General features: G+C 35.1%; 1 protein-coding gene and 1 pseudogene across 4 annotated transcripts in view; one reads left to right on the top strand and one right to left on the bottom strand.

Annotated features, from left to right (window-relative positions):
• Lsm14a (LSM14A mRNA processing body assembly factor) overlaps window positions 1-12888 on the top strand; it is a 66465-nt gene that overhangs the window by 17240 nt on the left and 36337 nt on the right. For all 4 annotated transcript variants that reach the window (XM_015496919.2, XM_015496917.2, XM_048790963.1 and 1 more), the window contains exons 2-3: window positions 6805-6968; window positions 10688-10817. In XM_015496919.2, the coding sequence (XP_015352405.1) occupies window positions 6805-6968; window positions 10688-10817 (294 nt within the window). The remainder of the gene's footprint in view (window positions 1-6804; window positions 6969-10687; window positions 10818-12888) is intronic.
• On the bottom strand, window positions 1769-6696 carry LOC125612657 (annotated as a pseudogene).

Below are 12888 nucleotides of genomic sequence, written 5' to 3'. Positions count from 1 at the left end.
AGATGTGTATAAGAGACAGATATATATATATATATATAAAATAAAATCAAGGTAAGCTTCAGCAGCTTAGCAAACCCCTGTCTCAAAATAAGAAATATGAAAAGACTATGCCAGGTGCAGTGGAACATGCCTTTAATCCTAGCAGCTCAGAAGGCTGAGGCAGGCAGCCTTAAAGCTAGTCTCAGCAATTTAGCAAGACCTGAAGCAACTTGGTGAGACCATATCTCAAAATAAAAAGGGCTAGGGATGTGGCTCAGTGGTTAAACACCCCTGGGTTCAAACGCTAGTAGCAAAAAATAAAAAAGCCTGGGGAGGTAGTTCAGTGATAGAGCACTTTCCTAGCACGTATGAGGCCCTGGGTTCGATCCTGTGTACCACATAAAAATAAACAAACAAAATTAAGATATTGTGTCCATCTACAGCTAAATATATATATATTTAAAAATTAAAAAAAGAAGGGCTGGGGTTGTGGCTCAGAGGTAGAGTGCTCACTTAGCATGCATGAGACACAGGGTTCTATCCTCAGCACTACATAAAAAAAAAAGTTATTGTGTCCACCTACAACTAAAAAATAAATATATATATGTGTATATGTGTGTGTGTGTGTGTATATGTATGTATGTATATATATATATATATATATATATATATATCTGAGTAAATCTCTGTATATAGCTTGAGCACCCCTAATTTGAAAATAAAAAATTTGTAACTTTTTACACCTGAAGTCCAGTAACAGATTGAAGTCAAAATATAGACAATTTTATACAATACCAACAGTGCTATATAAATTTACTTTTAGGCTATGTGTATAAGGTATATTTGAAACATTTATGAATTTTTTTATTTATACTCAGGTTCCATCCCCAGGACACCACTTTTCAAAATCTAAAACACATCTGGTCCCAAGCATTTTGGATAAAGAATACTTCCTTAACCTGAAAGAGGAAGCGAGTGAAATTGCAAGTGAGAGAATCTCATTAGTTGAGCAAGATCTTAAACCTATGATTGTGGGAAAAAGGGGTTTTATAGAAGCAGACTGTGGTGCAATTCAAAGAGCAGGCCTGTGGAACCTTTTGTGTAGCTCTGGTCCTAAATAGAAAATCCATTGAGTGGGGTTGTAGCTTATCAGTAGAGCATTACCTAGCATATGTGAGCCCCTGGGTTCATTCAATCAAGTAAGTAAATAAATGTATGTATAACATATTTTATAAAATATATTTATATATTATATATAATATTGTATATTATATATTATATGTGATAATACATATTATATATGTTTGTTCACAACCACTTTATTTTCAGGGCCTGTACAAAGGGTCTGCACTGTAGAAGAGATGATTGCTCTTTTAATATTTAAATAATTAAAAAATATTAAAGTTTCATTTTTATAGCTTTATTCCAAATCTGCTATATTTCAGATGGTTTCAGCAAGAATTAGTGTATAGTACTGGAAGTAGAACAAGAGCTGGACTTCTGTGTAAATGTCAGAAGAGAAATACCAACTGTAACCTTTTTCCTGACTTGATGCTTTTGCAGTTGATTTTTTAAATCAAAATATAGACAATTTTATACAATACTAACAGTTTTCCCCACATTCTGTTGGCATCCAGTTTTTTTTCCTAAGTTCAACTTTTAATACACCATTAATACTAATGATTAAACATTATTCCTTAGTCTTCTGAATTTACCTTGAAATATTTTCTAAAAGTAAATGAATTGTATAAAAGACATATAAATCCTTGAAAATATGAATTGATCGTCACTACCTCAATCTTCTCTCCTTTTGTGTCTTTTCAGTACTTTAGTCTGTTGTTTTCTCATTATCTCCCCCTGCACTTTGGGCAATACCATTTCCTCTTTGTTTTATAAGTTCTCTCATTTCCCCCGAAGAAATGTGGTTACATAAATGATGTATAGGTCATTGGGATCTAGTGCAAATTCAGTAGGCGAGGCTTATCTTTCCTGCATGACCTTAGAGCATTTCTTTTTCTTGGCTGACTTGGATTTTCTTTCTTTAGGTGACTGATCATCACAGTCTTGATCCCATTTGTCTGTAACATAAATCATGACTTTCACTGGTTCTGTACCTGTGGGATCTTCTTGAAGCTCTTTCTGGCTGGCTAGAATTCATTTTTGTTTCTGCTGAGGCTCATTCACTTTCAGCATGATCTTGGAGAGACTGTAAATGTAACTCCATTTGTCTTTCTCAATTTTCCATTAATTCAAGCATTTGTGTGATGATCTGAATTTTTTTCATCTCCTAATTCTTGTACATTGATTAATGCTCTCTGAACATGCCGCAATAGGTATTTTTTCTCGTTTGAATCATCTTCATTATTCTATTTTTTCATAGACATAAATTTTCTTTAATGTTTATATAGCTGGGGTCAATGACAGTCCCAGCTGAAGCATCCCCCTCTTGATTCATTGGGTGGCAGAGAGAATTGAAACATATAGCAAACAAGTTTCCAACCCCACTAACACCCTGCTAACATCCTGCATATCCTGGCTTCCTCCTAAACAGCCAGCACCATCTATGTAAGCAGTTGTTATTTCTGAAGTTTGCTCAAAACACATTCTTTTATTTTATCCTAAGTAGGTTTATTGTATAATTTAATCCAATTCCCTTTGTATTAAACACTGTTCAATACTTTTGGAAATAGCTTACTTAATACCTTTCCACTTTAGGATTTATTCAAGAAGTAGTCAGATGTCTGCTATATGTGGGGCACTGTGTTAGATTCTGTGGGAGTTGCAAAGATGATTTAAATACATATCTTTCTCCTGAGCATCTTTAAATTTTAGAAGGAGGAAGTATAGCTAGAATGATAGAATGCAGTATGATTTTCAGAGGAGAAAGATAACTTCATACTTGGTAGAGTTGTATGATATTTAATTTTATGTGTCAGTGGGCCACAGTGCCTTATAACAGATGTTACAAAGAAGACAGATCAGGCATTCTCCATATTTCTGAGAAGATATTTTTTGGATAAGATTAGTGTTTAAATGTGTAGGTTTTGAGTAACTAGATTACCCAAAATAAAATGTTGACGGGCCTCCACTAAACCCTTAAATGCTGTAATAGAACAAGTTGGTGCTGTGTCCCACACCTATAATCTCAGTTGCTCAGGAGGCTGAGGCAGGAGGATCCAGCCTCAGCAACTAAGCAAGGCCCTAAGCAACCTACCAAGCCTCTGTCTCTAAATAAAATATAAAAATGGCTAGAGATGTTGTTCAGTGGTTAAGTACCCCTGGGCTCAATCTCCTGTACCTTAAAAGGTGGAGGAGAACTTTAATAGAACAAAGACTGACCTCCTGTGAGCAAGAAGGAATGTTACCAGCCTACTGTAGATTTTTGGATTTTACCACGTCTTTTGGAATAACACATGCTCTATTTTTCCTCTGCTTTTACACCACAATCAACAAAAGGCTTTCATGATCCTAACAACCTAGGGATTTTCTTCCTTCCAGCAATCAAGCAGCTCTGTAAAAGCAGACACAAGCTGGATTTAATTTAATTCTGACACTATCTACTATTTAATTCTGTGGAAATAGCACTCACAGTTTAAGGGCTTAGTCCCAAACTCCAGGTTTTACCTTTGCTTCTTCTGTCCAGTTGTAAATTGGGGTTTCCACTCCTTCCTTGGGTTTGATAATTTGCTTGAGTGGCCCACAGAACTCATCTATTGGTTTATTATATCAGATGTTACAAAGAAGACAGATAAAGAGATGTATAGGTAAAGTATGGGAAAAGGGACATGGAGCTTTTCATGCCCTCTGGATATACCATCCTCTAGGAAAACCTACATGTGTTCAGCTACCTAGAAGCTCTATAGCCTTGTCCTTTGGGGTGTTTTATGGAGACTTCATTGCATAGGCATGATTAAAGCATGGGCAGCTGTATCAAAATGAGATTAAACAAAAAGAGTATTGTCTGATGCCAGTAGGTTGGATGAGAAAAACAAGCAAGGTCTGTGGTTCCAACAATCTGCTTAGCCTCTCAGTGCAGCAGTGTTCAGGGCAGGACCCCCCTGGAATGAGGTAGGTCTCAGACAGGGTAGGTCAAGGATTAAGGGCAGGGGAACATTAGGGATTTATTTATTTATTCATTCATTCATTCATTCATTCATTCATTTATTTTTAGTTGTAGTTGTGTGCAATACCTTTATTTTATTTATTTATTTTTAAGTGGTACTAAGGATCGAACCCAGCATCTCGCACGTGCTATGCGAGTGCTCTACCACTGAGCCACAACCCCAGCCCCTCTCTGACCTATTTGAGGGGAGAGAAATTCTAGTTTCTGGGCCTGCCTTGGGAAGGTTTTCTTCAAAGATGTTTTGGGAAATACACCCTTAATTTCAAATCCATTTACTAGCTTTTGTGGGGAGGGATATGCTGGAGAGCAAACCTAGGGCCTTCAGCATGCTGAGCATGTGCTCTACCACTGAGCTACATCCCCAGCCCCTATCAAAAAAAATTTTTTTTAAATCAAGTGACTCCCTATTTAACATGATAAAGTATATGTTTATAGACTTGTGGTTTTTGTGTTTTAATTTCCCAGTTTTTGTTAAAATGCTATGTGATAGCATTATTATTTTGTCACACTTTGTAGCCCTTTCTATAACTACTAAATTTACATTCTGTTCTAGAGCCATAATAAATCATCATGTACAATTACATGCGTGAATGAATTTATTAGCCATTTCCTATATTTTGGGGGGATGGTGCAGGGTGCTAGTGATTGAACCCTGAGCCTTGAGCATATTATATGTGCTCCACTGCTGAGCTTCGTTCTCAGCCCCATATCTTATGTTTTTAATATTTTCTCTTATTCTGTTGTCACTAGGTCATTGGTTAATTCTTGGATCTTCATAACTATCACCTCTTGTTTTTATTACTGTACTACCTTTTACTTTTTCTTCACATTTTTTGCTTGTTCTTCAAATTATTCTTTTAGTGACTTGATATTACTGCATTGACTTGTTTGTTTTATTTTCCCCAATACTGAGGATTAAGCCCAGAGGTATATCCCCAATCCTTTTTATTTTGAGACAGTCTTTTAATAAGTTGCCTAGACTGACCTTGAACTTGTGATCCTCCTTCCTCAGCTACCTAAGCAGCCAAGATTCAGGTGTGCACCACCAGGCCCAACCTGTTACTTGTTCTTGATGCATATATTGTGCTGTTACTTTGCTGCTATAAATATTAGTCCTGAATATTTTTCATGTATCTTTGAAGACCATGTTTTATTTCTGTTATTGTTTTTTTCTTCACTCCTTATTCATTGCTTCTTTTACTTCTCTTTTCTCCGCTTCTTTTCATCTATCTCTTCTGTAAAAAATTTTCTTGATTCCATACCCTTTATAATTTTTTTCCTTACACATTCCAATATAAGCTGCTTGCCTGAATATGGAATACAGATTCTTTTCTAATTCATTCTGAATTTACTTGGATATAGTTTGAATGGTTTGGTTAGGCCTTAGAAGACCTAATAGAACTTCTCTGTGATTTTTGTACAAGAGCCATTGATTTTTCTCTCTGCTCCAGAATGAGGCTGAATTAGATTTATTTGTTACTGTCTTAGCCCACTTTTCTTCAGCCTCCTTGTCACTTCCTCCTGACTGCTTAAAGATTGTTTGGCCATTAGGAGAAGGGGAGCTCTACTGGGGCATTCAACACCTTTTCACTTATGACGCCTACATCCCAGTCCCCTTCTACTAAGTTAGGGAATAGTAGTGAAGATTTCTCCGGACTTAGAGTGGACAGGGAGTATGCTACATGTGGATTCTGGGCTTGGTCTTCCAGATTGGACTAATTCAGTCTGTATTTGAATGATTTGGGAAGGGGAGCAATACTGGGGATTAAACCCAGGGCCTTCCGTGTAATAGATAACTGCTCTACCACTGAGCTACATCCAGTCCTTTTTGTTTTTTTATTTTGTGACAGGGTCTCACTAAGCTGCCAAGGCTCATCTGGAACTAGTAATGCTCCTGCCTCAGCCCTCCCGAGTTGCTGGGATTACAGGCATGTGCCACTGCACCTGCTTGGATACATTTTTCAGAATTCTTAAAGGCAGTGAACCTGAAAATTAAATAATCATTAGAGACTCAGGGGGTTGGTTTAATATGCGTTTTTCTGGACTCTGTCTCCAGAATGTCTAATTTTGTCAAAATCTTTATTTACAGCCAGTTTACCCTGTTGCAGGTGGTCCACAGTTTAACTTTGAGTAATGCTCAAAATAATATGTCTTAATAATGCAGTAGATATTTTAGGTAACTCTGGAGTTTCAGGCTGTCCCATGAGGCTGAATAACTGACAGTTGCTCATTCTAGCTTCTAGAGAACTTTTTGCTAACCAAGTAATTGTTACCTTCAAAAAAAAAAAAAAAATCAAACAGGACTTTGTAGGCTGGAAAAATCTTTGTTGCCACCCCTTCCCTAACCAAGAAGTATGACATAAGTTTGAAAATAATTATTTTGCTGAATGGGAACATTAAATCAGCAGTGCAAGGAAGGACATTTAAATACCTTTCCATAGTTACCAGAAATATAGGTAAATATAAACGTAGGAAGAACACAACCTCATAATTCTGATAATCTTTTAAATCAAGTACATTTAGCTTAAGCAAAACCCACTGTTGTCCTCTTTAAAAAAAATGATATCTACAAATCAGTGAATACCTTCTGACATGATACATCAAAACTGCAGCTTAATACTTGGAACAGTAATAAGAGGCCCCACCTGAATGTGTGAATATGATGACTAGTAGCACATCTCATATCTTTATTTTCTCAACAGTTCGATCCTTTGGTACAGAAGACAGACCAACAGATCGTCCTATACCACCTCGAGATGAAGTCTTTGAATATATTATATTCCGTGGGAGTGATATTAAAGATCTCACCGTTTGTGAGCCACCAAAACCACAATGTTCTTTGCCTCAGGACCCAGCTATCGTTCAGGTAACTGATAATAAATTGTCTTGGAATACAAGTAAACTTTGCACACATGCATAATATAACCCTTGATTTGCCTCTGCTAGTTGAATGTATAATTTACCATTTCAAAGTTGCCTGGATACCTAAAAAAATTACCTAGATAATGTTCTTACCTAGATTTTTCTATTTGGATTGTAAATTGGACTAACTAAGAAATAGCTGCAGAATCTATAAAATATTTTTTTAATTTAAAAAAGACTAGTGTTACAATGATTAACATTTATTGAAAGCTAACTCTAGAAGATACTCTATTCAAAGCACAAGCACTGTACATAAAATCAGTCCTCATGTACCCTCTGAGTTTGATCCATAATTTTTCTTACTTTTAGAAGTAAGGAAGCTGAGAAAGAATAATTTGAATAGACCCAGGCAATTTGGCTCCAGAATCCAGGGCTCTATAACACTACACTATTCAGATAATGGTTTATATTACAAACTAGGGTGATGATAGCTACTCTTAAGTAAAAATTATTAGGTTTAATGGGAGGAAAATGCCAAGTCACAATATATATTGTATGATGTGCAATGGTATATAATAAGATAGCATAAACATAAAAGGATTTTTTAACATAGACAAGTTCTTCAATTTCCAAAATAAAAAAACAACTCTAGTATTCTCAGAAAAAGAAACTGGAAATTTGCATATTTTATTTAAAATAGAAGCATACGATATGTAAACAATTATAAATTATTAATTAAAGCTATCCATTACAGTATATGTTTACATGTTCATTGAAAACAAAAGCTTTCTGAATTTTGGCCATAAGAAAAGAATATTTAATATTTATTTTTTAGTTGGACACAATACCTTTATTTTGTTTACTTAGTTTTATTTAAAAAAACATTTATATGAGAGCATAGCTGATTAAAAGTTGTGGCTCTCCCATGATTTTTCTTCTGAATTCATTTTCTTCTTGCTTAAGTTTTTGTCACTTAAAATATACTTGTTCAGGGGCTGGGGTTGTGGCTCAGTGGTAGAGCACTCGCCTAGCATGTGCAAGGTGCTGGGTTCGATCCTCAGCATCACATAACAATAAATAAAATAAAGATATTATTTCCAACTGCAACTAAAAAAATTTTTTTTTAATAAAATATACTTGTTCAGTTGTTTGGTTTTTTTTTTTTTTTACTTCCAGCTATTAAAGGATAATATCTAATAAACTCTTCTACAGAAAATATAAAATTGAATATGATATTTAAATGAAGAGAGAAAAGGACCTTTTTCTTTATTCACTGTTTATTTATTCACTGTTTTTCCCTTGAATAAAATGTGTTCTTGTAGCATAAACTGAAAAATTCTCCAGTCTTATCTATCCCTCCCTTTTAAAGTTTTCTTCTTAGGGCAAGAAGTGTGATGTAATCTCCAAAAAAATGTAAATTTTTTAGGTGGAGAAAGAAAATATACATTCTTTCCTCTGTGTGTGTGTGTGTGTGTGTGTGTGTGTGTGTTTTACTAGGGATTAATGCAAGGGCATTCTACCACTGAGCTATACACCCACACCTCCCCACACCCCCAACTTTTTTGATAGCATGTAGAACTTGGCAGTCCTCCTGTCTTCTCTTCCCATGTGATACCCTCCCTGTCCAGCCAAGACACAGACACTTTTTTCTTCCTGCCTTTCTTGTCTAGCAGTTGTTCATATGCAAGAGTAAGAATTGTTAGAAAGAATAAACAGTGCTTTAAATACAAATAAAAAGTTCTGGTTCCTAAGGAAAACAATTCTATATAATTCTAAATTAAGTATTTTCTAAATTCCTGTTAAAAAATAGAAGGTTATTTGCATTAAGTTCTATTCCACCATAACCCTTTGAGTACATAAGGATAAATTGGTGAATTCTGTACTTCAAGAAGTCACCAGATAGATGGGAGATGCTTCACCTCCACTACACATTTTTTTTAATATTTATTTTTTAGTTGGACACAATACCTTTATTTTGTTTACTTATTTTTATGCGGTTCTGAGAATTCCAGGGCCTTGCACATGCTAGGCTAGTGCACTCCTGCTGAGCCACATCCCCAGCCCCTGCCCCCGCTACACATTCTTTTCTTCTTTTTTTTTTTTAATTATTATAAAAGTGTGCTTTATTATAAGGAAAAGTTAAATATAACCAACAGTACTGAAAATAACATAACTGGCATTTATAGCCTTGGTCAAATTTCTTTATTAAACAGGCATTTATTTAGTGTTCCATGAATAGTTAACAATCAGCTTATGTGACAAAAGAGATAAATGGAAAAAGTGAATAAAGAATACAGAATGATGAACCAGAAATTTTCTTTTTTTGCTTGTTTAACAGATAAAAGTCTTAAACAGAAAACAAGTCATCTTCATATAGCAAGCTCCCTTTCCCTACAAGGTTTCGCAAAAGTGTTGAAAAATTGCTGCCCACATTAAAGACTGGTGTTATTTTATTTATTGTCCCATATATATCTTTTTTAAAATATTTTTTTAGTTGTAGACTGACATAAAATATCTTTGTTTATTAATTTATTTTATATGTGTTGGTGAGGATCAAACCAGTGCCTCACACATGCTAGGCAAGTGCTCTGCCACTGAGCTACAGCCCCAGCCCCCCCCTTTTTTAAATTTTTTTTTAGTTGTACCATGGATACAATATCTTTATGTTTGTTTATTTATTTTTATGTGGTGCTGAGGATAGAACCCAGGGCTTGCAAGTCAAGCTACAACCCCAACCCTACATATATCTTTGATAATTCTGTAGCAACCAGTTATTTGAGTTAATCAGTTTTAGAGAGGGAGAAAAATGAAGAGAGCACAAATCAAAATGGTGTTGAATAACTTCTTCCAACCATCAGAATCTTCAACTTCATTTTATTCATTCAGCAGTACTTATTGAGTACCTAGCTTACAGTTGATATTAATAGTGAACACAAGATAAAGATCTTCCCATAAATGACCTTATATATTGGGCTGGGGTTGTGGCTCAGTGGTAGAGTGCTCGCCTAGTATGTGTGAGGCACTGGGTTCGATCCTCAGCACCACATAAAAATAAATACATAAAATAAAAGTATTATGTCCATCTACAACTAGAAATAAAAAAAAAAATGACCTTATATCCAGGAGCCTTCAGTACATTCATATTTACATTATGGAATATTTTATAATAAATTAATAAAATATATATGTATTAAATATATTGTAGGTTTGGTAAGTTAAGGTTTATATAAAAAATCTTCCTCAACTTAATATAATTACCTATAAAAATGTTTTGTGTGGGATATGTTGGTTTCTGCATGTCATTCCTATGAATTTAATAGTAGTCCTCAAATGGTTGAAAATAAAAGGAAAATCACAAGTGAGGTGTATTACTTCTTTCAGTACAGACTGACATCAGTATTACTGAATGCAATTTTTCCTTAAGCAAAGTTACTTTACTTACTCACTTTTCATTTATTTTTTCCTAAATCTGCTGTAAAACTCTTAAATCACAGGATGATTTTTTTGTAGAAAAAAGTGTTTGTAATTCCCATTGAGTATAATTGGTACATAATACACAAATATTAAGGGAGGTTGTTCAGCTGTTGTAATACTAAATAAATAAGTCATGGTAATTGCTTTTATACTAGTAGTTATAATTTAATACTTGAAAGTTTTAAAAAACTGAATTTCTCTCCGTTATATTCATGTTGCTTAGGAAAATAACCCATGATTTTCTTTCAGTCCTCACTAGGTTCATCTACTTCTTCATTCCAGTCAGTGGGTTCCTATGGACCTTTTGGCAGGATGCCAACATACAGTCAGTTCAGTCCAAGTTCATTAGTCGGGCAGCAGTTTGGTGCTGTTGGTGTTGGTACGTGATGCTTTTCTTTTCCCCCATAATTTCCTTTTCTTTACCACAAAGGTATAAAAAAACTTAACCACAAACTTTTAAAAATGTTTTGATGTTTCTTTTGTAACTTTGTTCCATGATGTTAAACACATAGTGATTATTTTTTAAAGTCTTAGTCTTTTCAGTGATCAGTGGTTTCATGGAGGTCAATTTTCAGAATAATCCCATCGTAAAACTGGATATATCCAATTAGCAGATTCCTTTAAAGTTTATTTTAAATTCATATAAGATACATACATCCATTTAAGATGAACATTTTTTTCAAATGGATTGAATTTTCCAAAAGGGATTATTAAGTATGGATATCTTTTAAAAGCTACCTGTGAGAGATGCCCACACATGGTATATTTGAGGGCTTAGTGCTCTCTTGTAACAATGTTTTTGAAACATAAAACTAATGAGAGGGGATGGGGGTCTACCTCAATGGAAGAGCACTTGCCTAGTGTGTGAGGCTCTGCCGGGAGTAAGGGGCAACTGCAGTGAGAATATATAGGAAGCCTGGCATGGGTTGGTTTTTTGGTTTTGGGGGGTTTTTTTGGGGGGGGTGCTGAGGATTGAACCCAGGGCCTTGTACATGCGAGGCAAGCACTCTAACAACAGAGTATATCCCCAGCCCCCCTGCTTATAATTATTAAAAGCCTCTGGACACTTTGGTACACACCACCTGTAATCCCAGAGTGGCTCAGGAGGCCAGTTTGAGGCCAGCTTCAGCAACTCAGCAAGACCCTGTCTCAACATAAAAAATAAAAACGGCTGCGAATGATTTTTAAGTATGTCTTTGTTGAAATTCCCACAGTAAAGAATGACTCAATTGCCTGTAATGTATGAAGCCAATTAAATATTTTTAAAAATAAAATAAATAACTTTGAGACCTTTATTTAAAGTACAAAATAGGGTTGGGGATGTGGCTCAGTGGTTGAGCCCCACTGAGTTCAATACCCAGTAATGAAAAAAGAAAAAAAATTCAAATCTCAAGTTTTAGTCATTTATCTTTTTAGTTCCACTGAAATTATTTACAGAGATTCATAGAGAATCATAAATATAGTTTCATGTTTTTCTTAAAACTCATTCCTGAGTTTTCTTAAAATTAACTTAATTTCTTCCTATGATTATACTTTTTTAAATAGACTTTTTGTGTACGTAAATGTTTTACTTATTCACAAAAAAGATTGAGGGAAAAAAACAAACTCTAAAATTGGTTATAAAGCTGGGCCGTGATGGCACATGCCTGTAATCCCAAGCACCTCTGGAGGCTGAGGCAGGAGGATTTTGAGTTCAGAGCTAGCCTCAGCAACAGAGAGGTACTAAGCAACTCAGTGAGGCCCTGTCTAAATAAAATACAAAGTAGGGCTGGAGATGTGACTAAGTGGTCAAGTGCCCCTGAGTTCAATCCCCGGTACCCCAAAAAATAAAATAAAACTGGATATAAACAGAAATGACAGATGCTAACTATATAGCAAATTGATGACATAACCACACAGAGGGAAGAAAATTTATTTGAATAACTTAACAGTCATTAGGATGTATTTCAAGAACAAATGGAATGACATCTTAACTTAGGTCTATAATTGGTAGTGTTATTGCTATTGTTAATTCTTAAGCAACTTATTTATATTATAGGATAGGGCAAATGAGTAATATAGTTGTTGGGAAACTATTTTTACTGTGGAGAAGGGAGATACAAATAATGGAAAGGAAAAAGGTGAGAAAGAACTCTGTGGTGTTGAATGTGAATTAAAGGTATGAGTCTCAACTCATTTTTTTAGACAGTTATTTTCTGGCTTTGTTCATAGAAAGCCTGGAAGCAATGCCACCAGAGCAGAGACTACGTAGACCGGCTCCTGGTTTCTAAATACCATTTCCCATTAAAAGGAACCAGGACCCCTTGAAAATAAAAAGAGACACCTGTGGTAGTACATACCTATAATCTCAGCCCGAAGCAACTAGCACAACCCTATCTTAAAATAAAAAGGGCTGGGGATATGGCTCATGGTTAAGCATTCCTGGAACTTTTTTTTTTTTTTTTTTTTTT

Source organism: Marmota marmota, unplaced genomic scaffold (genome assembly GCF_001458135.2).
Source record: "Marmota marmota marmota unplaced genomic scaffold, marMar, whole genome shotgun sequence".
Classification (NCBI taxonomy): Eukaryota; Metazoa; Chordata; class Mammalia; order Rodentia; family Sciuridae; genus Marmota; species Marmota marmota.
Note: the sequence above shows the minus strand (reverse complement) of the source record. Positions and strands in the feature narration are given on the sequence as shown.